The sequence below is a fragment of the Lepisosteus platostomus genome, chromosome 9 (genome assembly GCF_059453375.1).
Source record: "Lepisosteus platostomus isolate fLepPlt1 chromosome 9, fLepPlt1.hap1, whole genome shotgun sequence".
NCBI lineage: Eukaryota > Metazoa > Chordata > Actinopteri > Semionotiformes > Lepisosteidae > Lepisosteus > Lepisosteus platostomus.
Genome location: NC_142619.1, coordinates 53,422,873 through 53,443,374, shown reverse-complemented (window position 1 = coordinate 53,443,374; position 20,502 = coordinate 53,422,873). Strand labels below are relative to the sequence as shown.

At 47.8% G+C, this 20,502-nt stretch overlaps 1 protein-coding gene across 3 annotated transcripts; it reads left to right on the top strand.

Annotated features, from left to right (window-relative positions):
• The first annotated feature begins 3,493 nt into the window (after positions 1–3,493).
• Positions 3,494–20,472, top strand: mlc1 (modulator of VRAC current 1). Of its 3 annotated transcripts, none has more exons than XM_088645544.1 (13): positions 3,494–3,512; positions 6,293–6,427; positions 11,324–11,517; positions 12,888–12,977; positions 13,618–13,671; positions 15,175–15,276; positions 15,442–15,543; positions 16,396–16,467; positions 17,250–17,366; positions 17,695–17,751; positions 18,674–18,796; positions 19,138–19,305; positions 19,608–20,472. In XM_088645544.1, exons 3-13 carry the CDS (start codon positions 11,332–11,334, stop codon positions 19,680–19,682), a joined length of 1,146 nt encoding a protein of 381 aa, XP_088501670.1. In that variant the 5' UTR covers positions 3,494–3,512; positions 6,293–6,427; positions 11,324–11,331; the 3' UTR covers positions 19,683–20,472. The 3 variants fall into 3 exon arrangements, with proteins under 3 accessions (XP_088501670.1, XP_088501667.1, XP_088501669.1); XM_088645541.1 differs by having other exon boundaries at positions 19,602–20,472; XM_088645543.1 differs by lacking the exon at positions 3,494–3,512 and adding an exon at positions 5,351–5,369 and having other exon boundaries at positions 19,602–20,472.
• The last annotated feature ends 30 nt before the right edge of the window (positions 20,473–20,502 follow it).

Below are 20,502 nucleotides of genomic sequence, written 5' to 3'. Positions count from 1 at the left end.
TGTTATGAACTTCAAATTAGGCCTCCGCAGGCTTTTTATTATTTTAACAACTTTGACTCTTTTAATACTTCTTAGTGAGAGAATACATTCCCATTTAAGCAGTCTTACCAATACTCTATCACAACTATTAGAGGAAAACAGAACAATAATGTCCAACATTTATTTTCTCTAGGTTGGACTACTTCCAACGGTGTCCACTCCTGGTCCCAGAGGGCCAGTGTGTCTACAGGTTTTCATTCCTAACCAGCTCTTAACAAGCTAAACTAGCTGGTTACTGGCTTAAGTGGAGCAATTGATCAGATTCTCTCAGTTCTTCAGGTGCTGCTGATTTAAAGAGACCTTGAAAACCTACAGACACAGGGACAAGTGCATTGCTGTTTCAGTATGTTCAAAATTCAGGTGCTTAAAACTTAACCAGATCCAAGCCAAACCTGAATATCACTCCTGTTTGAGCTCTCCTGTAGTGGCTGTCAGTGTCATGTAGAATCAAGTTCAAAATCCTTCTCCTGACCTACAAAGCAGTAATCAGGCACTGTCCACCACACATCAAAGACTTGTTGAGCTATTAAGCACCATCTCAAGACTCTGCCCTTTACATTTTGACTTGCCATGCCCCCAACAAAAGACACTTTATATTGGGTGACAGGGCTTTCTACAGAAATGTGTCTAAATTGTGCTATATCTGAGTCTCAGCCTCTGTATATGTCTTCAAAACTCATTTAAGTTATTTTTTTCAGGCTAGCATTTATTTAGTTTAAATGCATATATACTGTTTTTGTCTCAACACAATCCACTATGCAGCAGATGAGGCAGAGAAGTGAGAAACTGCTTCACCAATGGCATTAAGAATGAACTTTTGAAAGGACAGGTTGTGCAGTTGTACACTGGGATGAGTACCCCTTTTCTTACTAACAGTACCCTGGGAACTTGTGACCAAGTAATCAGGATCTTGGTTTAGTATTGCTCTTCTAATTCTGGTCTCCCATCTGTCCCCCAAGCCCGTCTACACTCTATGGGTGACAGGGCCTTCTCCTGTTATGTCCCCAAGCTCTGGAACTCTCTCCCCGAGGATATCAGAGAGTCACCTTCTCTAAACTCCTTCTAATCCAGACTCAAAACCTTCTTCTTTAGAAGAGCCTTTACTAAACTGGTTCTGTTATTTACCCCTCTGCTCCTACTGTATTTAGTACCACCATCTACTGTCAACTCTAACTGTAAAGCGCTTTGAGAAGCCACCTTTAAAATCGCTATTTACAATAAAGTTTATCATTATCACATCTGAAGGATGATACCCCCTACGTTGTACTATGTTTGGTCACCATACTGGGGCAGTGTTCTGGAAATTCTGAACCAGAGAGAAGATCGCCCACTGCTGGTCTACAAACAGCTGTCACAATCCAAGAAACTGAAAATAAAAAGTATTAAACAGAAAATAATTACTTTCTTTCTGTAACCCTTTCAATCCTGAAAATAAATATCTGACATTTATTTATTGATTTCATATTTAGGCAACCACAAAATAATGTTACAAATTAATGGTTGGGAACTTAATTCCTTCTACACTAATTGAGCACATAATCCATCCATCCATTTTCTAATTGCTTTATCCAATACAGGGTCGCGGAGGAGACGGAGTCTAGCCTGGCAAGCAACAGGTGCAAGACAGGGTACACCACAGTACGCCTGTCTCTCACAGTTGCACACACCAGGCCAATATTCCCAGAAGACACTCAACCTACAGTTAATACAGTTTCCTCTATAGACTGTGGGAGAAAACCGGAGCTCTCAGCAGAAGCCCACGGGAGCACAGCAAGAAGATACAAACTCCATGCCGACAGCACCTCGAGAATTGAACCCAGGTCCCCAGCACTACAAGGCAGCCAGTATGCTGCCCCTTGCTTGCAGCATTTGTTTATCAAGCACATTCTTGATCCAATGTTCTTCGTTAATCAGAACGCACACACAATATATTATGCATGCAGTACTATTATTAGTAGTATTATTTCAGAGGAGATGATTAAGACTTAATGTTTGCACAAAGGATTGCTGGAGGCTGGATACAGTATATGTACACAGCCATGTTATTGAAACCTGATACAATGGGTGCCTATGAGAAAAGGATAGATGAAATGAACAAGCTTCAAACAATCAACGAGCCTGGAGCCTTCTTCGGGTGTGAGGGAACACAGCTGAAACGTTGTGTTTCCTCTCTTCTCTTTTCAGCATGGAATAAACCTTTTGCTTGTTCCTTTGCAGCCTACGCATGCAGCTCCCTATTTGAACTCTTTCTTAAGTTCTTGTGTGTATTATTTGAGAAGAAGACAAATATATGGTTCTTAATAAATGCCCTTTTAGCCCACAAGGGGGTAGCTGTAAGCCACATCATGTACGTGGTATTTTTTTTCAGACCACTTTATTAGCCCTGTACAATTTCTTGCATTAGTAATTTGTCTTTTCGAATACCCCAGCTTGCTCTCCATGAGACACATAGGCACACAGATGGGGAGAGAGAAGCTTGGGGTCAGAGCGCAGGATCAGCTATTTATATATTACCCCTGGAGCAGTTGGGCTTAAGGACCTTGCTCAGGGGCCCATTGGAGTAGGATTCCTCTGCCAGCCGCGGGATTTGAACCGGCAACCTTCCAGCCACAGATCCTTAGCCACAGTGCCACCGCTCCGCCCCTGTGACGTGCGGCATTCTGGCTCAGCGGTTATTATTGCTAGCTCTCAGAGCTGGGGTCCAGAGTTCAGTTCTGGACCTGGGGTGCTGTCTGCGTGGTATTTGTATGTTCTCCCCACATTCACAGAGGTTTCCTCCAGGTGCTCCGGTTTCCTCCCACAGTCCAAACACATGCTGGTAGGTTAATTGGATTCTGGGATAATTGGCCCTGGTGTGAGGGTGTGTCTGTGTTTCTTGGTGTGTTGCCCTGTGATGGACTGGCAGGTTATACTTCAAGGGTGTACCCTCCCTCGCGCCTGTTGCTTGCCAGGACAGGCTCCTGCTCCCCTGGGTCCCTGAATTGGAAGTTGTAGTTATAAGACGGACGGGTGGGTGGGTGGTCTGAGAAGCTGCGTGTTGTCCGCGAGAGGAGCTGATAACACTCGGAGGGAGGAAGCGGGGAGGTCTGAGAGAGAGGAAAAAGAGAGAGTGGAAGGGAAAATCTTTTCACAGTCACGTAAGAAAGCGAACCAGGCAGCCCTGGTACTGCACTGAGTGTGTGGGAGTGAGGAGGGGGGAAGGAGACCTGGGGGATTGAAAGACGAGAGGGACAGGGAGGGAGAAGACAAGGTGGAGCATCCGACAAACACGCACACACTTGTTACGCAACAGTGGGGCAGAGGAACAGTGCTGCCATTGTCCTCTGGAGTGTCTCTCAGTCTGAGGGCTGCGGAGCGTATGGGACTGCCCTGTCTGCTTGGCCCGCTCTCTTCCCGTTAAAGTGAACGGCAGCCGCAGCAGCAGCAGCAGCAGCAGTAGGAGCAGGGCAGGACAGCACAGCAAGGGCCTCCAGGTGAGCCTGGGGTTTGAAGGGGAACTGCAGCACTATTTTTATGTTTCAGGGTTAGGAAAAATCGGCACCGATGAGAGTATTTCATACCGCAATAACAGTAAAATGCTGTACAATACAGTACAGTAAAGTACAGTAACCTGTAAAACCTCCAATTTACCACAAAACAGACTAAATTTCCAGGTATGCCCAGCACCATGTTTTGTGATTCAGAAATAGGTAACAAAACTTCCGGTGAGGTGTTGCGGCCCCATGACTGTGTAAACAATCTCTTTTAATCTTACAGAAATATTGGTCTTGATTTCAAAACGATTTTGCAGACAATCACTACTTGTTAACTCTGCACGCAGATCATGTTGGCACATTTCTGCAGTGAAATATCTGCTGCACAACCGGTACTTATTCACTAGTGACTAGTGAGCAGGAAGGGCCGCGTCATGACGCGATTCGTGGGAACTCGAATGTGAGCTTGCGACAACACGTACTTTCTCAAAGTTCACGATTTTGCGATTTGAAATCTTGTCAACTTTTTCTATAACGTCAGTGAATTTATTTTGGTACCGAGATTTAATAACCTCTGGTCTGAGGAAACTGGGACTGTAGTTCCCCTTTAATAAAAACCCCCTCTACCGGCAGAGCCCCTGCACTGCCCCTGGCCTGCCCCACAAAGCCCCCTCCCGGCAGCTGGGGGCTGTAGGGACGGACGTCATGGGGGAACAGGACACTGGAAGTTAATAATTCAGGTTAGCCCAGGGGAGGCCAAGACACTGTTTTTCTGGCTGCGTACTGTACTGTACCTCTATTTGGTGTCACGTCACATCATGTCAGCACCCACCCCACACTTCTTATATTTTGTGTTGTGCTGACAGTTGTAAGCTTCCTGGGTGACCTAGAAACTTTTGCAGTGATCTCTGAGATTGAAAAAAAAAACACTTCGATTTCAGGATTTATCTTTGGCCGGTAGCACAAATGCACAATTTCACTTTGTTTATCCATCCATTTTCTACCTGCCTCTTCCAACTCAGGGTCAGGGGAGAGCCGGGGGCCCTTCCCAGCAAGCAATGGGACACCAGTCCATCACAGGGTAGGCAGACGCAAACGCACACGCACTCGATTTCCCAGAAGCCACTTAACTTACCAGTATATTTTTGCACTGTGGGAGGAAACCCACACAAACACAAGGAGACCATACAAGCTCCACGCAGAAAACACCCCAGGTTTGGAATTGAACCCCAGGGCTCCCGTGCTGTAAGGCAGCAGGGCTAACTGCTGAGCCACTGTGCCAGAGCACTTTGTTTATCTGAGTCTTAAATGTGAGTCCTACATCACTCCTGTGCCTTAATGCAACCTGACATTTTAAAGCATTTTGAGGTGGTGCTTTGCATGAGGCGCTGTGTGCAACAACAAGTGATCAATGGACAGAAATAACTGTCCTTCAGAACTGCCCTTCTCCGGGGTCATGCTGGGCTGTTATGCGGAACACTGGCTGCTGAATGGCTGAGGCCATTTTCTAACAGTCTCCAAGGATACGGCTGTGGGGACTGGGGGTGGAGAGAAGGAAGGGGGATAGGATCTGCGTAGCTCTGGAAATGAAGGCTGTCACCGGGCCAGCTTTCAGCCTGAACCTCGCTGTGACACTGAGCTCAGATCTCAGGGCCTTAACGCCCACATCCCCAGCTGCTACCCTCGGCGCTTCTGCGGTTGTTACACCTCTGTCTCTTTCATCTTCCCCTCTTCCCTGCTCCAGTCCGTCTCCCCCATAATCTCTTCTTTTCATCTGTGCTCTCCCCCTCACTCTTCTGCTCTCACAGCCCGTAAAGGACACAGTACAATGTGAGTTGGACAAGCTGGCTCGTCAAGGTATTCCCGACGACTAACTGCTCTCTGTGTATCCTCGAGAGGAATCATGTTTTCTGATGCCAGCTGTTTCACTGCCTTTCTTCTCAAAAGCATTTTCTGGAGATTAACATTTTGGTACTTATTAATATTTAATGACAGAAGAAAGGCTAAAGGTGAGAAGAGGCCATTTGGTAGTTAGTAGTTAATTGATGTGATGAACCCATCCAACCTGGCTTCAGCAACATGGCTGTGCAGCTTGTTCCATACCCCCACAACCTTTTGGGTATAGAAGTGCCTCCTGTTCTCAGTTTTAAATGCATTTACCCATAGTTTTGTTTGTGCCTCGTTTTTTTGTGTTTCAGTGTTCTTAGTCAGTGTCTTTCAGGATTTCAAATAAATGGATCAGCTCCCCTTGTAGTCTTCTTTGTTCAACAATAAAAAGATTTTGCTCAGTTTAGGAGGGTATTCTGTGATTGTGCTTCGTTGAAATGCATTGAAAGTAGTTGATGTTAAAACATCTTACACCTGTTTTTTAATCTAAAGCACAAATCTGTGATCATTAAAGACAGAATTAATCTCAAACTCTGCTTAAATATAACAATATATATTAAAACATATGTATATTTATTATTATGTTAAAGTAGGTAGCTGTGTCAGCATTCATACTTTAGGCTGCCAATATTTAAACATGTATTAATGTATATAGCACCACAATAATGTTGCTTTTATTTTTTATGTATGTTTATAGTTTACTTGAATAAAAAGCATCTACAGTATCTCACCAACTTGTCTGCAAACTTAAGACAAGATTTCACCCCTCTGTCCCTCCTTCTCTCTCTCCTCATTAAGATGCAGCTGGCGTCTCTTCCTGGCACAGGAACGGCTTGTTTGCCTGGCTGTTTTGTTCCCCAGTTGAATAGATCCTCTTCCAAACTTTTCCAAAGGCACAAGCGGACCCGAGACCTGCCCCCGGATTCTCTGCCTGAAGGAGCCCGGAGCTGCACGGGGGAAACTCACAAACTCTCACCAACCCCACGGCGGCCCTGAAATACCTGCGGACGCAGCCCAGCCAGACACAGGTGAGCAGGCGGGGAGGAGGGAGGGGTCCAGGGGGAATCAGGTCATGGTGGGAGGCAGGGGAGGGAACTGCAGCGGAGCTCATCTCTACCTTGCAGCTTCTGCACAGAGGATAGTGCAGCAGTGAGGTGGACAAACAGACAGAGGTCCTCTCTTCTATCAGTTTATGGATGAAGGGGACAGAGAATACAGTATGGGGCAAGCAGAGTTAATCTATTTCAAGCTCATGTTGCACCTTTGTTATTGTATTGTAAGGGGGCTGTAACATCTTGTAAAAAATATTACTAATCCACACTTGATAGGAATGTGACAATATACACTAAGATAGTTATTGCTAAATGTTATTGACACAGCGGGGTTTTCATACTGCATGCGGATGTTTTTTACCAGCGGGATTTCTTTGAGAACATGTGTGATGGGTGTTCAGTTATACTGTATTTGCATTCTCTACCCATTGACTCGTAAGGCCCACCAAGATTGTGATTTCTAAGCCAAGCAATCGGATGTGTGACTTCTCTGCTGAAAATGATGAAACAAGGAGAGGTAAAAAAACTGGTTGATATTTTAGCAAGGGCACAAAGAACAGAACAACAGGTGGGTTTGAATGTAATTGCACACAGGTACCCCAAATGTCCCTGAGGCTTGTGGCCATCCGGATCTAGCAGCTATTCCGATTGAATGGGCCACATGGCAGAGGTCATGAGAGGGAAGTCAAGATTGACTTGTGCTGGCAAAGGCTAGCAGGTACTGCAACCCTCCTGAGGAATGCCAACAGTGTCTGTCTCAAGGCAGACTGTATGGAGATGTGTCCGTGATGCAGGGTTTTAAGAATGTAACGGCTACTTTCTACCCAATGTCACGTGCAGCAGAAACTGAATTGAGATACAGAACGTGTCAAATGGATCTTGAATGTTTTGAGAAGAGTCCTGTTTCTTTTTGGATTACAAGACAGGGGGGTAAGAACCTGGAGGAGAGTCAGAAACCCACTGGGTCTCCATGTTGCATGGCAAGGACGTTATGGACCTGTGCTAATAGCGGACAACATGCTCTGGCTGAAGATTGCATCCACCTGTTTGTAGTTAATCACCTGGCTATTTAAGGCCTGCCTCAGCGCTACTCTGACTCTCAGTCTTGGCCTTACTTATGTACTTTCTGCCCAATATCCTGACTGTGCTTTGCTTGACTTCCTTTGTGGATTCTCCCTGTGCTTCCCTTCGGATTTTTCCTGGCTTTGAACTTGTCTTTTACTCTCTTGACTTTGTGTCTGGATCCTCCCTGGAACTGCGTTCTTGAGCTGACCTGGCGTTGACCCCTGCATGTTCTCTTTAATGGACCTTTTGCCTGCCTGCTTCACCACTGCAGCCTTTGGCTCACCTGCTGTTTGCCTGCTCTTGAATCCAGCCTTCAGCCTGTGCCCGCCGCCCTTTTCCTGGAAAGCAATACAGGAGGATTACAGGATTGCTGTGGAAGAGCAATTCCGTGACAATCTTATGGGATGGCTTATTTCCATGTGTGAGCTGAAGAGATGGAATACTTCTTGCAAGTGTCCCAGGTTCCTCTGCAGTTTTTGATGGGCGATAATGCTCACTGGACATCTTGCAGGAATAGTGTCTAGAGGCGCTCCAGTCCGCCCTGCAGGAGGAGTGGAGACGAGTACATCGTCTGAACAGCCGTACGAGGAGACGATGCTGAGGTGTAATTGATGCACTTGGACATACAATATTGACATGAATAAAAACATATGAAAGATTACAAAGGAGAGGAGGAAATTCAGCCCATCTCGCCCCTTTGATAGTTACTAGCCAGTTGTTTCTTGAAAGAAGCCAGGGTATCAGCATCAATGACATGGCTGGATACCCTGCCCCATACACCCACAACTCTTTTTGTAAAGAAGTGCCTCCCGTTCCCTGTGCGAATCCCACTGCACATTTATCTATGGCAAATAAACTCCCCTTTCTCTGTGTTCCCAGATTTAGGTGCCCTTCTGTGTCGCTTCCAAGCTTGAGCGTTTCTTTGAATATACTTTTACCAGCGCAAATGAGGAAAAATAAGTATAAACAATGATGCCACTACAATATGCCCTGAGGTTAGCGGGTATGGTGTGATCTCACTGCTGTCATTTTGTTTTATGTTCACTCAAGAAAAGGTAGGTATCCCAGTTTGGGGTATCTGAACTTCATTTCTTACAGTGTGCCTATAGAGAGTCTATGCACCCTTTCCAGAGTAACATATTTTGTGGCCTAACAGCTTAAAATCAAGACATTAATTCAGAATTTATTTTTCATTTATTTACACATTGTGTTTACTCCAGGTGAAAGTACAAATGCTGAGACATTCTGAAAAGTAATTACAATGGGGAACCTATAAAAAAGGACTTTGTATAGACATCCTATAGGCACGATACATAAATGATTTAAATGGGACATCAAGATTGGCTTTGTTCAACAAATTAACATGTCTTCCAGGTCTCTGCCTATAAAGATTCAAAGTGCTAAAAAAAAACAGCAGACGAGTGGCAGTCCATTACTGTGCTGCAGACGTTTATACTCGGAGGGCCACTGAGTGGCTCAAAGGATTCCACCAGGCTGAACGCTTCCCTGCTCCTCGAACTTTCCACAGCCTCCTCGCTGTGCGCGCTGGGCGGTGCTGCTGAACTCTCCTGCAGAGTAAATAGAAGCAGGAGCCGGTGTTCTCCTGCACTGCCTTCAGAGGAAGTGTCATGTGCATGACACTTATGTTCAGATTTAAAATCCAGACATCAAGGCTGGAGGGCAGTACGATGGTGCAGTAGTCTCAGAGCACTGGGGCCCTGGGTTCAATTCCTGGGGTGTTATCTGTGTGGAGTTTGTGTTCATGTGGGTTTTCTCCAGATGCTTCACTTTCCTCCCATAGTCCAAAGATTAATCGGATCCAAAGATGACTATTATTATAAAGGTGACTTGGTCGTTGGTTCCTGTAGTCCGGCTGCACTTAAAGGAGTTAGTTGCCATGCTTTAAGTGCTATTTGAATGGCAAAATTATGTTAAGAAATGCTCAGCATTGCTTAATCATGTTCAGTGTCGTCTATGAGCCATTTCCTTTGATTTATCTTCGCTGCCATTTGAACAGGTATTGCCAGTTTCGATTCCTCACAGATTAAATTCTTTCTTCAGACTGTTCACCTCTTAGCAAATAAGGTGACACTATTGCTTCCCTTTTTAAAGGCATAACACTGAATTCACTCATGTGTACTGCCATTGCTATGTCTGCATTGTGTGAAGCCTCCTCCCTCCTCCTGTACCCTGCTCTGTGTCCGCTCTTCCCAAGCCCACTGCTGCGCCCAGCTCTCTGTGTTCTGTCTGTGCTGCACATTTCCCCGGCATGCTGTGGCCTTTGTATGCTGGATTTGCACTGTGTATTGCCTCTCCTTCCAGTGTGCCGTATTAACTGTAGATCAGAGAGATCCGATCCTGATCTTCGGGGGGGTTACATTAGAAATCAGCTCATAAGTTGCTTCATGGGACGAATGTAATAGATTCTCCCAGCTCTGCAGGTGCTGGTGCTGTAAAGAGACCTAGTAGAAAGCTTATAAACAGTGCCAGATCTGCAGGACCAGGACTGGACTGCCCTGCTGTTCCTAGTTGTGTGCCATTATTGGGAGTCTCTGGAGTGCATAGTTCAGAAGCGGATCCTCAGAATGGCCATAGTTACAGTTGGAAATGCGTGTAATTTTGGATCAAGGAAGCCTCTTCAGTGTTGCTTTTTAGCTCCCCAATGCACCACAGAGATGCTGTAGAGGATGCTTTCTTCTATGCAGCCATTCATGCACTGAATAGTTCCAAGACTTTTTAAAACTTCTTATCTTGGACTTTTACTGTCTGTTTTTACTGTTTTTGTGTTAAGAATGATGCACAACACGGTGTGATCAATTGTGTCCATGTACTGAGATATACAGTACTGTATGTCTGTTTAGAAATAATTGTCATGCCTGTGTAGTGTATTTATGTTCTTTGCTGTACTGGATGTCTATGATCTGTGTTGGCAATTAAGGGGGACCTGCAGTTCTAATTTCTCAGAGCGGTTATTTAATCTTGGAAACACGATAAATAAATGGGCAGGATCGCTAGAGTTGACCAATTTCGAATTAAGCACAGAATCGTGACCTTTGTGAAAGTACCGCACAGTCGCCAAGTTGTCGCAAACCTCTGGTCTCGCCACAGGTGAGAGTGAGAGTTCCCGCGAATTGTGATGTGATGCAGCCCTTCCTGCTCACTAGTCACTGTAATAACTGATGTCATAAGATTTATGAGTGAATCAGTACAGGTTTTGCAGCAGATATTTCACCACAGAAATCTTCCAATGTGATCCGCAAGCAGAGTTCACAAGTAAGTAATACAAATCATGATTAAATAATAAGACGGGTAGAATTTGTCTGCAAAACCATCTCAAAATTGAGAGCAACATTTCTATTGGATTAAAAGAGCTGTATTCACAGGCCTGCTTGTTTACACTGTAAGAAGGCCGCTTCACCTCACAGAAAGCTTTATTGCCTTATTCTGAATCACAGTCAATGACTTTTGTGGTGTAAATTGGAGGTTTTATAAGATACCGTGTACAATTGACTTTCATTGTGGTCTGAAATGCCCTCATCACTGCCGATTCTTTCTGACCACAAAAATATGAAAAAAGAGTTGCAGTTCCCCTTTAATTCTCCCCCTTGGGGGTGAATAAAGTGTGCGGCGTCGTATTGTATCGTATCGCAATCCAGTTCTCCGTGCTCAACCCTACCTCTCACGTCTCACTTCGGTTCAGAATTGCGTGCTGTAACGGCACACCGCGCCGATGTGTCTCACTCCTCGTGGCCCCCGTCCTTGGTCTCACGCCCCCCGTGTGTGTCCCCTCCCACCCCCCCCCCCCAGGCGCTGCAATGATGCCCCGAGACGAGGCACCGCGGGAGGAGTACACGTACGACCACATGTCGACGCTGGAGCGGTCCCGGCGCGGGGACAGTACCAGCTACACGGTGGACGTCAAGCCCAGCGACCTGCGGCGGAGCCCCAGCCTCCACCCCTGCCTGAGCTACAGGACCTGGCTCTACAGCGTCCTGATCGGGGTGAGAGAGAGCGGAGGGGGAAGGGGGGTGGCGGGGTGCACGACAGCCCCCCGGAGGAGAGGCGGGGGAGGCCAGAGGGAGAGCCGGCTGGCTGGAGCGTCGCGGGGCTGTGTGTCGGCTGTAGCGTCCCAGCTCCAGGTCGTTCCAGAATCCCAATGGGGACGTTCAAATCTCTTCTCGAGTGAAGGACTTCCAGGAATCGGCCCAGATCGTTTCCCAAACCCATTCTTGAATGAGCTCCAGGTTCCTCCCGCCTTCCAAAGACACGCTGGCTAGCTCAGGGGGTGTCCCACAGCTCTCTTCTTGCGGGCACCTTGGGATTGGCCAGTGTCCTGACCAGGGTGTGGTCCCGCCTTTCGCCCTTGCCTTCTGGGATAGTCTCTGGCCCGGTCGCACCCCTTACCAGGAAAAAGCAACTTGCCGAAAACGAATGTTTAAGTGAAAGTGCGTCATTGTGTATTGCTTTGTTGTCTAACTCTTTGCAGGAAATGCTTTATAGGTTTTATGGCACAGCAACTAATGAAGCTGAGAAATCACCCTGGTGATGCCCAGGAACATCAGGTGCTTTGAGGGGAGAAATGACCTGTTCCTCTCATTTATGTAGTGCTTTAAATAACCATGTGAGGTAATGTAGTATGCACCATGAAACTGTTCATTCCAGTGCTCTATATAACATAGGCCTGTCTTGATTTTTTTCTGTCTGGTGAAATATAGCATTGCATGGCTGTACTGGGTCTACTGTATACCACATATTGCATGGCTGTACTGCCTGTATTGCATGACATGTACTGCATTGCTGCATTATGTGTAATGCATAACTAAACAGTGTTTTCTCCATAACGTGCACTGCATAACTATACTGGGTGTACTATGTACACATACTGCATCACTGCAATCTGTGTAATACACACATGTACTGCATAACGCGTACTGCATGATTTTACTTGTGTATTGCATTATACTGTATGTACTACCTGGATGTTATATAACACCCAGTGAGAGGTTTGGTTTCCACCCAGAATTCTATCCTCTTTATTGATTAATTGCTTGATTGACTATGCTCCTTGAAAATTACTTAAGGTTTAGTTGGAAACATATCACGCACTATAATGACAAGCACAGCCTTGTTGACCTAACTCACAGTGGGGGGTGCGCAGCATGTTTCTAATTCATTCACTCAATAGCTCTCCAGGAGTTTCAACAGCTTCTGGAGTGTCAACACATCTCTGCGCCCAGCCCTGGCCCTCATACTACGGTAAAGTGGGAGTCGGACTTCAGGAGGGTTGTTTAAGTGGGTGGATTGACAATTCTGGCAACGAGCACAGGGGCTCTGACCGGTGGGCAGTGAGCGAAGTGTGTTTGTGTTGCAGGGCAGTCTCCTCATCACAGCCGGCTTCTCTCTGTACCTGGGCAACGTCTTCCCTGTTGCCATGGACTACCTGCGCTGCGCGGCTGGCTCTGTGAGTCAAGAGTGTTTACTCATCCATCCCTCCGAGGCGAAGAGGTCTGTTCGAGGGAGACCTGGTGGAGGGGGAGCGTGTTAGGAACAAAGAACACATGTAATTGGGAGTTAGGGATTTAGACAGGCCAGATTTTCTCACCTGTCTAACTGGGCCATGAGGAAACTGGGTCCAACACCACTGCAGTGGTAAAAAGTGCCCTTGGTTCTTGATTCCAGAAATCCAGAATCGGAGGCCCCCAGCTTACTTTGATCTGAAAGATGGTACCTTGTGTAGCCTGAGGCCCCAGCCACAACACTGGTGCAGTTCTTCTCTGAGCTGTGGTCCAGGAAGAAGAGCAGCACCCACAGGTCTCACAGGTTAATTTCGTACCCTGTTCCTCAGATACTGTCCATGTCGGTACTGGCCAGGCCGAGCCTGGCTGAGCTCCTGAGATCAAGTCGAGTCAGTCTTCGAGGTGGCACAACAGGGGATGGATTTCCCTGGCAAGGCCCTGGGTTAGCTGACTGTTGACCACTGGCTGTTGATGAGCTAACTGTATCAGGATGATCACTGTCAGTCAGGCGGACGACGTCGTACTCTGTGAGTTACACGTTGCTGACCCTTGACCTCTGAACGCACCTACACCCCTGTGTTTCAGAGCATCCCTGCGGCAGTGGTGAGCTTCGCCATCGCGAAGAACCGGCAGGCCATGGTGAGTGAGGCTCCAGCTCCTCCGTCTGCAGGGCAGAGCATCACTAGCACAACAAGCACGTTCTTAATTATTTAAACGGCTTTGCGCTGCAGGGTTGATGAATGAGACAGCCGGCTTGATTACAGTGCTGCAGTCAGAGGGGAAAGAGGGGCACAGGCTGCTTCCTCTCGAACTACAGCGCTACAAACACGCTGGCTGCACTGCAACGCAAACAAGGCGTCCAACCCGACTCTTCGCCACAGACTGTCCTCCACCCTTTAATTCCTCCCACCTTTGCCGAGCTTCAGCCTGGTTTACGTGTCATGTACACAAGTGCTATGAGATGCTTATTTGCATGTATGCTTCAATACAAAGACATTAAGGAAACAAAAAACAGAAACAAAGACAAGTTAGACAAGCAGAGTGAGAAGAGAAGATAAAAACATTCGTGTGAGCCAGTGGTAGGGGTAGAGTTCAGTAATCTGACAGCTTGTGGGAAGAAACTGTCTCTGAATCTGGAGGTTCGTGCCTTTATGCTCCTATAATGCTTACCAGAGGGAAGGAGGGAAGATTGTTGTCCTTAGCAATACTTCCAGCCTTCCTGAGACAGCGAGTTGTAAAAACGTCCACAATAGAGGGGAGCTGTACTCCAATGATGGGCTGCGCTGACCTGATCGTAAACATGGAAAACAGCAGGGGCCTCAGCACACAGCCCTGAGGGGCACCTACTGTATATTTACAGTCAGCGTGGAAGAAAGCTTTCCATTGACCCTCACAGTCTGTGGTCTGCCAGTCAGGAAATCCAGAATCCAGTTGCACAGAGAGATGCCGATACCCAGATTTTTAAGCATGCTGACTAGTCTGGATGGAATTATAATGTGAAAGATGGAGCTGTAATCAATGAATAGCATTCTATTCTTCCTGCAACTTCCTGTGCCGATCTGGGCAGTGCCAATGCCTTGACTTCCTGTGCCAATCTGAGTAGTGACAATGCCTTGACTTCCTGTGCCGATCTGGGCAGTGCCAATGCCTTGACCTTCTGCGCCGATCTGGGCAGTGCCAGGAGTTTCTACTTCACTGAAATGCTACCGATTTGAAATGAATCTTTTAATATTTTGCGCTACTTGCAGGAAGTGTAGGTGGAGGGCCTCACGAAAGCCAATTAGTTTAAACATAATACGTTCACTGGAGTTTTGCAGAAAGGAGATTGCAGGAGGATTTGATTGATTCATTCAAGATCCTCAAAGGTGTTGACAAAGTCAGCCCCCAGAGTTTTTCACTCTCAGTGATAATGCAAGGATGCAAAGTCACCTGGGATCACAAGCAGGATCTACGCACCTGTGCCAAAGGACTGAAGTTAGAAAGCACTTTACACAAAGAGAGGCCAAAGTCTGATTCAAATTGCCCAGCTATGTGCTGCAGAATGGCTCAGCCCCAGGGCTGATTAGCTGTTAATCAGCACAATTAGAAGAACGGGAGGAATGTTTTGTGCTTCAAACTGTTAAGTCCTTGTTTTACTGACAGGTGTCAGACTACCAGGTGCTGTTCGTGTCGACCTTTGCGGTGACGACGACCTGTCTCGTCTGGTTCGGCTGCAAGCTGGTGCTGAACCCCACGGCCATCAACGTGAGCCTGGCAGGGCGGGGAGGGGGGGGGGAGGGGGTGGTAGAGAGTGGGGGGGGGGACGGAGCGGGAGAGAGCGGGGTGGGGGAGAGTGGGATGGGGGGGACACGCCATTGTGTGCGCGAGCCACACGCTCCCTCGACGCCTGACAGCTCCCTCCCCCTGCAGATCAATTTCAACCTGATCCTGCTGATCCTGCTGGAGGTCCTGCTGGCGAGTACCGTCATCTTGTCTGCCCGCTCCACCGAGGACTGCTGCAGCCGCACAGCGGTCAGTCTCTGTGCCTCCGAGTCTGTCTTTCCTCCGGCCCTCACTGGATACCGCTGTCACCCTTAACATCACCTCCGCACACGGGATACTGGGCTGGTACTGGCTCCTGGCTAAGCAATGTATTTATTACAACAGGAATATGCAGTATAAAAACCACATGGATGAGTGCTTAAAACAACATCAAATGAGTTAAGTCTAAACATATGCAGAGTAGCTCACAGTTAATCAATAGATGAACCAAAGTCTGAATTAGGCTTTTGCCCTGGTGCACAATGAAAAGGATTTAGGATTTTAGGAAGATTTATCAATTTAGCATTAACAAATGAGAGGAGGACGTTTCTTGAAAGAAACCATCTTCAACAACATGGCTGGGTAGCTTGTCCCACACTCCCACCACCCTTTGTGTAGCGAAGCATGTCCTGTTCTCAGTTTTATATGCACTTCCATGAAGTTTCCACTTTTGTCCTCTGGTTTGTCACTTCACTGTTAGCGCTGAAAAGAATGAATTTTTAAATTCTACCACTGGCTGACAAGGGCTTGTTAAGTAGAATGTATTCCATTTTAGTCACCACATCGCAAAAATATGGCCTGGAGAGAGTTCAGAGATAAGTGACCGGAAGAGTTATACCTCATCTCAAAGGAATGTCATACAAAGAGATATGTGGGTTACAAGAACTGAATCTTTTTAGTCTTCTAGGGAGGAAACTCCTAGGCCAGCCCAAGTGACAACTTCTGTCTCAGTAATGAAGCAGAGGCCCTGTGACACAACACTCTTTTTGGATTTTTAGGACAGTGTATCCTTAACAAAGTGTAGGACACTACCGTGCTGACAAACACTCTGTTTCTCCACAGCCTGTGACCACTGAGCCCCCTGTGGTTCTGAAACCCCTGTGCTTTCCCACCAGGCTGCTCAAGTCCTACTCTGTGAGTGACACACTTACTGACCCTTGACCTCTTGAACTCCACACATTTCCTTCTCTTTCCTTCTGCTTCCTGTGTGTAGAGGTATATCAGATGCAGTCAGGCCTGATCTTGGTAAACAGGAATTTTTCGAAGCCTTTCATTAGAAACCACGGATCTATGTCCAGAATTCAAAAGCCGGGAACCTGACCGGGTCGTGTGAGAAATGATCACATTACTCCTGTCCTGGAGTCCTTGCACTGGTTACCTATCAGGTTTCGTGTCGACTTCAAAATCTTCATGCTCACCTGTAAAGCTCTACGTGGCTTGGCCCCTTAGAACCTCTCTGATTTATTATTTTCCTGCTCCCCACCTTGCAACCATCGTTTGTCTGACTCTAGTCTCCTGTCTGTCCCCCAAGACCGTCTACACTCTATGGGTGACAGGGCCATCTCCTGCTAAACCCCACAGTTCTGGAACACTATCCCTGAGGATATCAGAATGTCTCCTTCCCTGAATGCTTTCAAATCCAGACTCCAAACCTTCTTTTTCAGAAAAGCTTTCATTTAAAGTGTTTTCCGCCTTTGCCTCTTCTTGTGCATTCTAAGCCCTTGTTTTTAATTATGATGACTCTGTTATCTCCCATCATTGTTTTTTCTTACTGTTAAGCGCTCTGAGAAGCTGCTTTTAAAGGCGCTATGCAAAATAAAGTTGTTTATTATTATTATTATTATTACAGATTTCTCTTCAGTGGTGTTGGAAACGGTGTGGCAGTGGCTGAGGGCGCTCTTTGTCTCCCTCTGCAGGTGATCGAGGTGATCGTGGGGATATCGGCGGTGTTTGGCGGGATCATTGCCCTCAACATGGATGCCCTCGTCCCAGGACCCTACCTCTCCGTCACCTTCTTCTGGATCCTGGTGGCCGTGCGTGTGGAGTGGCTGAGGCCTGGGGAGGAGGGAGGGGGAGGGGATCTGGGGGAAATGGGATATTACGGGGGCCTGGGGGGATATGAGGTCATGTCAAAGGGGGAGGGAGATGGGGTTTGGAGGTGGATGAAACCTGAACAGTTCCCCCAGCTTTCCAGTCCTGTATAAAGGGCCTCTTTAAGACCAGGGTCTGGAGTGCGCGTCCTGGCTCTATAAGACAGGGCGTGGCCAGAGGTCATTCCTCCTCTGCCTTTCCTGCCTGGCACCACCTCAGCACCGCTCCCGTTATTAATCCCAGTGTCCGTTTGTCTTTGTCCGCCCGCAGTGCTTCCCCAGTGCCATCGCCAGCCACGTGGTGGCGGAGTATCCCAACAAGTGCCTGGTGAGTGACACTACACCGCTGCGAACGGCAGAGCCCCCCTACGGCTGCAAGATCTCCACTGTCCACAGCTGGACGCTAATGTTTTGCCCTGGCACCTACTACACTGACCCCACACTGTGCTTGCTGCCATCGATGGCCAGCAGCTATATCACCCTGCAGTTCACAACTGGCAGCCCCCTGACGCTCAGCAGGTGTGAGCCTGGTCAGTACCTGGATGGGAGACTCCTGGGAAAGCTAAGGTTGCTGCTGGACGAGGTGTTAGGGGGGCCAGTAGGGGGCGCTCACCCTGCAGTCTGTGTGGGTCCTAATGCCCCAGTATAGTGACAGGGACACTATACTGTAAAAAGACACCATCCTCCGGATGAGACCACAAACTGAGGTCCTGGCTCTCTGTGGTCATTACAAATCCCAGGGAGTTTTTCAAAAAGGGTAGGGATGTTACCCCGGCATCCTGGCCAAAGTTTCCCCTGGCGTTTACCAGTCATGGCCTCCTAATAATCCCAATCTGTGAACTGGCTTCATCACTCTGCTCTCCTCCCCACTGAGAGCTGGTGTGTGGGGAGTGTACTGGTGCACTATGGCTGCCGTCACATCATCCAGGTGGGGCTGCACACTGGTGGTTGGGGAGGGGAGCCCCCATTACCTGTAAAGCGCTTTGAGTGGAGAGTCCAGAAAAGCTCTATATAAGTGTAAGGGATTATTATTATCTTAAACAATTCAATTACTGCAATTACCAAGGCATCCCAGATTGGTTATGAATCGTAGGGGCACAGCCCAAAATGAAAGCTCGCCAAGCTTGTGCCGACGAGGAAGATCTTCCAGTAATGGGCTGGCTGCCGGTTCTTGAACGCACAAGCCCGGCCTCTGCGGCTGCAGAGCCAGCGGCGTGCGTAGTGACAGCTCTCCGCGTCGCTCTGCCCAGGTGGAGGTCCTGATCGCGATCAGCAGCGTGACGTCCCCCCTCCTGTTCTCGGCCTCGGGGTTCCTGTCCTGCAGCGTGCTGCGTTTTGTTAACATCTTCCTGCACGAGATTCCCGCGGCCAAGGTCTGTACTGACACCCACCCACCTGCCCGCGCCTGGTACACTGTTTCAGACTGCTGCTGTTACTGCTCATACCAAAACCCTCAATACCGCTGCTCCAGGTCCACATTGCAGCGTTTCGGTGGTCATGCCAACACTGCTATTAATATCAAACCAAGTCTTGCTAATACTTCAATACTGCCATTAATATTAGAACTTACAACTGCTAGAGCTTCTGTGACTATTGGAACTATTAATACAGTTACTAATTATAATAACCACTGATATGGAAACCTTATATGAAACAATGTAATACTCTGTGCATCGTGCAGCGTATGTAACACGGACTGTATATCGGCCCTCAGCAATCCTATGATATCCTGCTACTGATCCTCATGGTGCTGCTGCTGGTGCAGGCTGTGCTCACCCTGGCTACTGTCCTGCACTGCGTATCCTTCAAGACCGAGCTCCGCCTGGGGAAGCCGGACTGGGGCAGCCCCTCCTACACGCAGCACTCCCCCCGGCCCAGTGAGGTACACAGACCGCCACCCCGAGAGACACCACAGGGGATTCCGAGACCCCGGGAGATCCGGCCGTCTTCCCGAGACACGCAGCAACACCCTGACCTACTACAATGCACTCTACTGCGTTGACACGGTCTGCGGGTGGGAGGCACACTAGTCTCTGTGAACAGCCTAGGCTCAAACCTGAGCCACACAAAGCAACAGTCAGGCAGAGAAGAGGCTACAGGGAGGGTAAAAATCCAGCATGACTGAAAATATATTAATTAGAAGAACGACAGAACTCTAACTTGGGCCTCCTCTCTCAGCAACAGGTTTCCAACGGTGCGGTGCGGGAGTTCGACAAGGACAAGGCCTGGAAGGCAGTGGTGGTGCAGATGGCCCAGTGAAGAGAGAGAGGCCACAAGTGGGGGAATGAAGAGAGGAGAAGGAAGAGTCAGCTGTGGAGTCGAAGGGCGGAGTGAAGAGGAAGATGGGGACAGGCAGTGGAGGGACGTGGGAGGAGAGGGGAGAGGAAGGGCGGAATAGTCAGAGAGGTCAAATGGAAGAAGGAGGCGGAGAGGGGAATGCATGTGAACGTCAGCCATTCTGTTAAATCCTTTTTTTCCTCCAGCAGCGTAGCCTTTGTTTCAATTGCCTCCTTTTCGCCTAGTATCCCCACCTGAATGGCTGCAGTGTAACCAACCTGCAGAGCCAGTCTTCAGTCAGACTTGGCTGAAAAAGGAGTAAATCTCCCAACCCGCGCGTTACTGATCACTCATCAGCCCAGGCATCCCTGCCGACTACTACGAGACTGGGCGTTGAAAAAATGTACGCTTGAACGATCCACTTGTAGAGACTCTCTTTAAAAAAGTCTATACTATAATGCATTCAAGTAGGACGCTGTCAAGCATGAATGAGATGATAATGTAGACGTTTTCCTGCTTTCCTGTGCAGAAAAGGCTATCTTAGGCTCAGACAACGGGACAGAGGGATGTTGGTGAGAGGAATCCTCCACTATAAAGGCTCAGTCTTCAGTCTGCTCTAACAATCAGCTAAATGTGTACAATCTCTAGGCAGAGACATTCTATATCAGCTTATTTGTGTATATCTAGTGAAGTGTCAATTTTTGATCTGTGTTTTTTACAGCAGTACAGGGCAGAGTCCTTGCTCTTTCAATAAAGCAGAATGTTTCTCAAAGGGCCTACCTGTCTTCACTCACTTTCTGAA

Bases quoted from the DNA above. Each gene is read 5' to 3' on its own strand.
- mlc1 (XM_088645541.1), top strand. From the start codon at position 11,332: ATGATGCCCCGAGACGAGGCACCGCGGGAGGAGTACACGTACGACCAC. The intron at 15,544-16,395 runs GTCAGTCTCTGT...GTTTCTCCACAG, and splicing joins ACTGCTGCAGCCGCACAGCG to CCTGTGACCACTGAGCCCCC. The intron at 17,752-18,673 runs GTGAGTGACACT...CGCTCTGCCCAG, and splicing joins AGTATCCCAACAAGTGCCTG to GTGGAGGTCCTGATCGCGAT.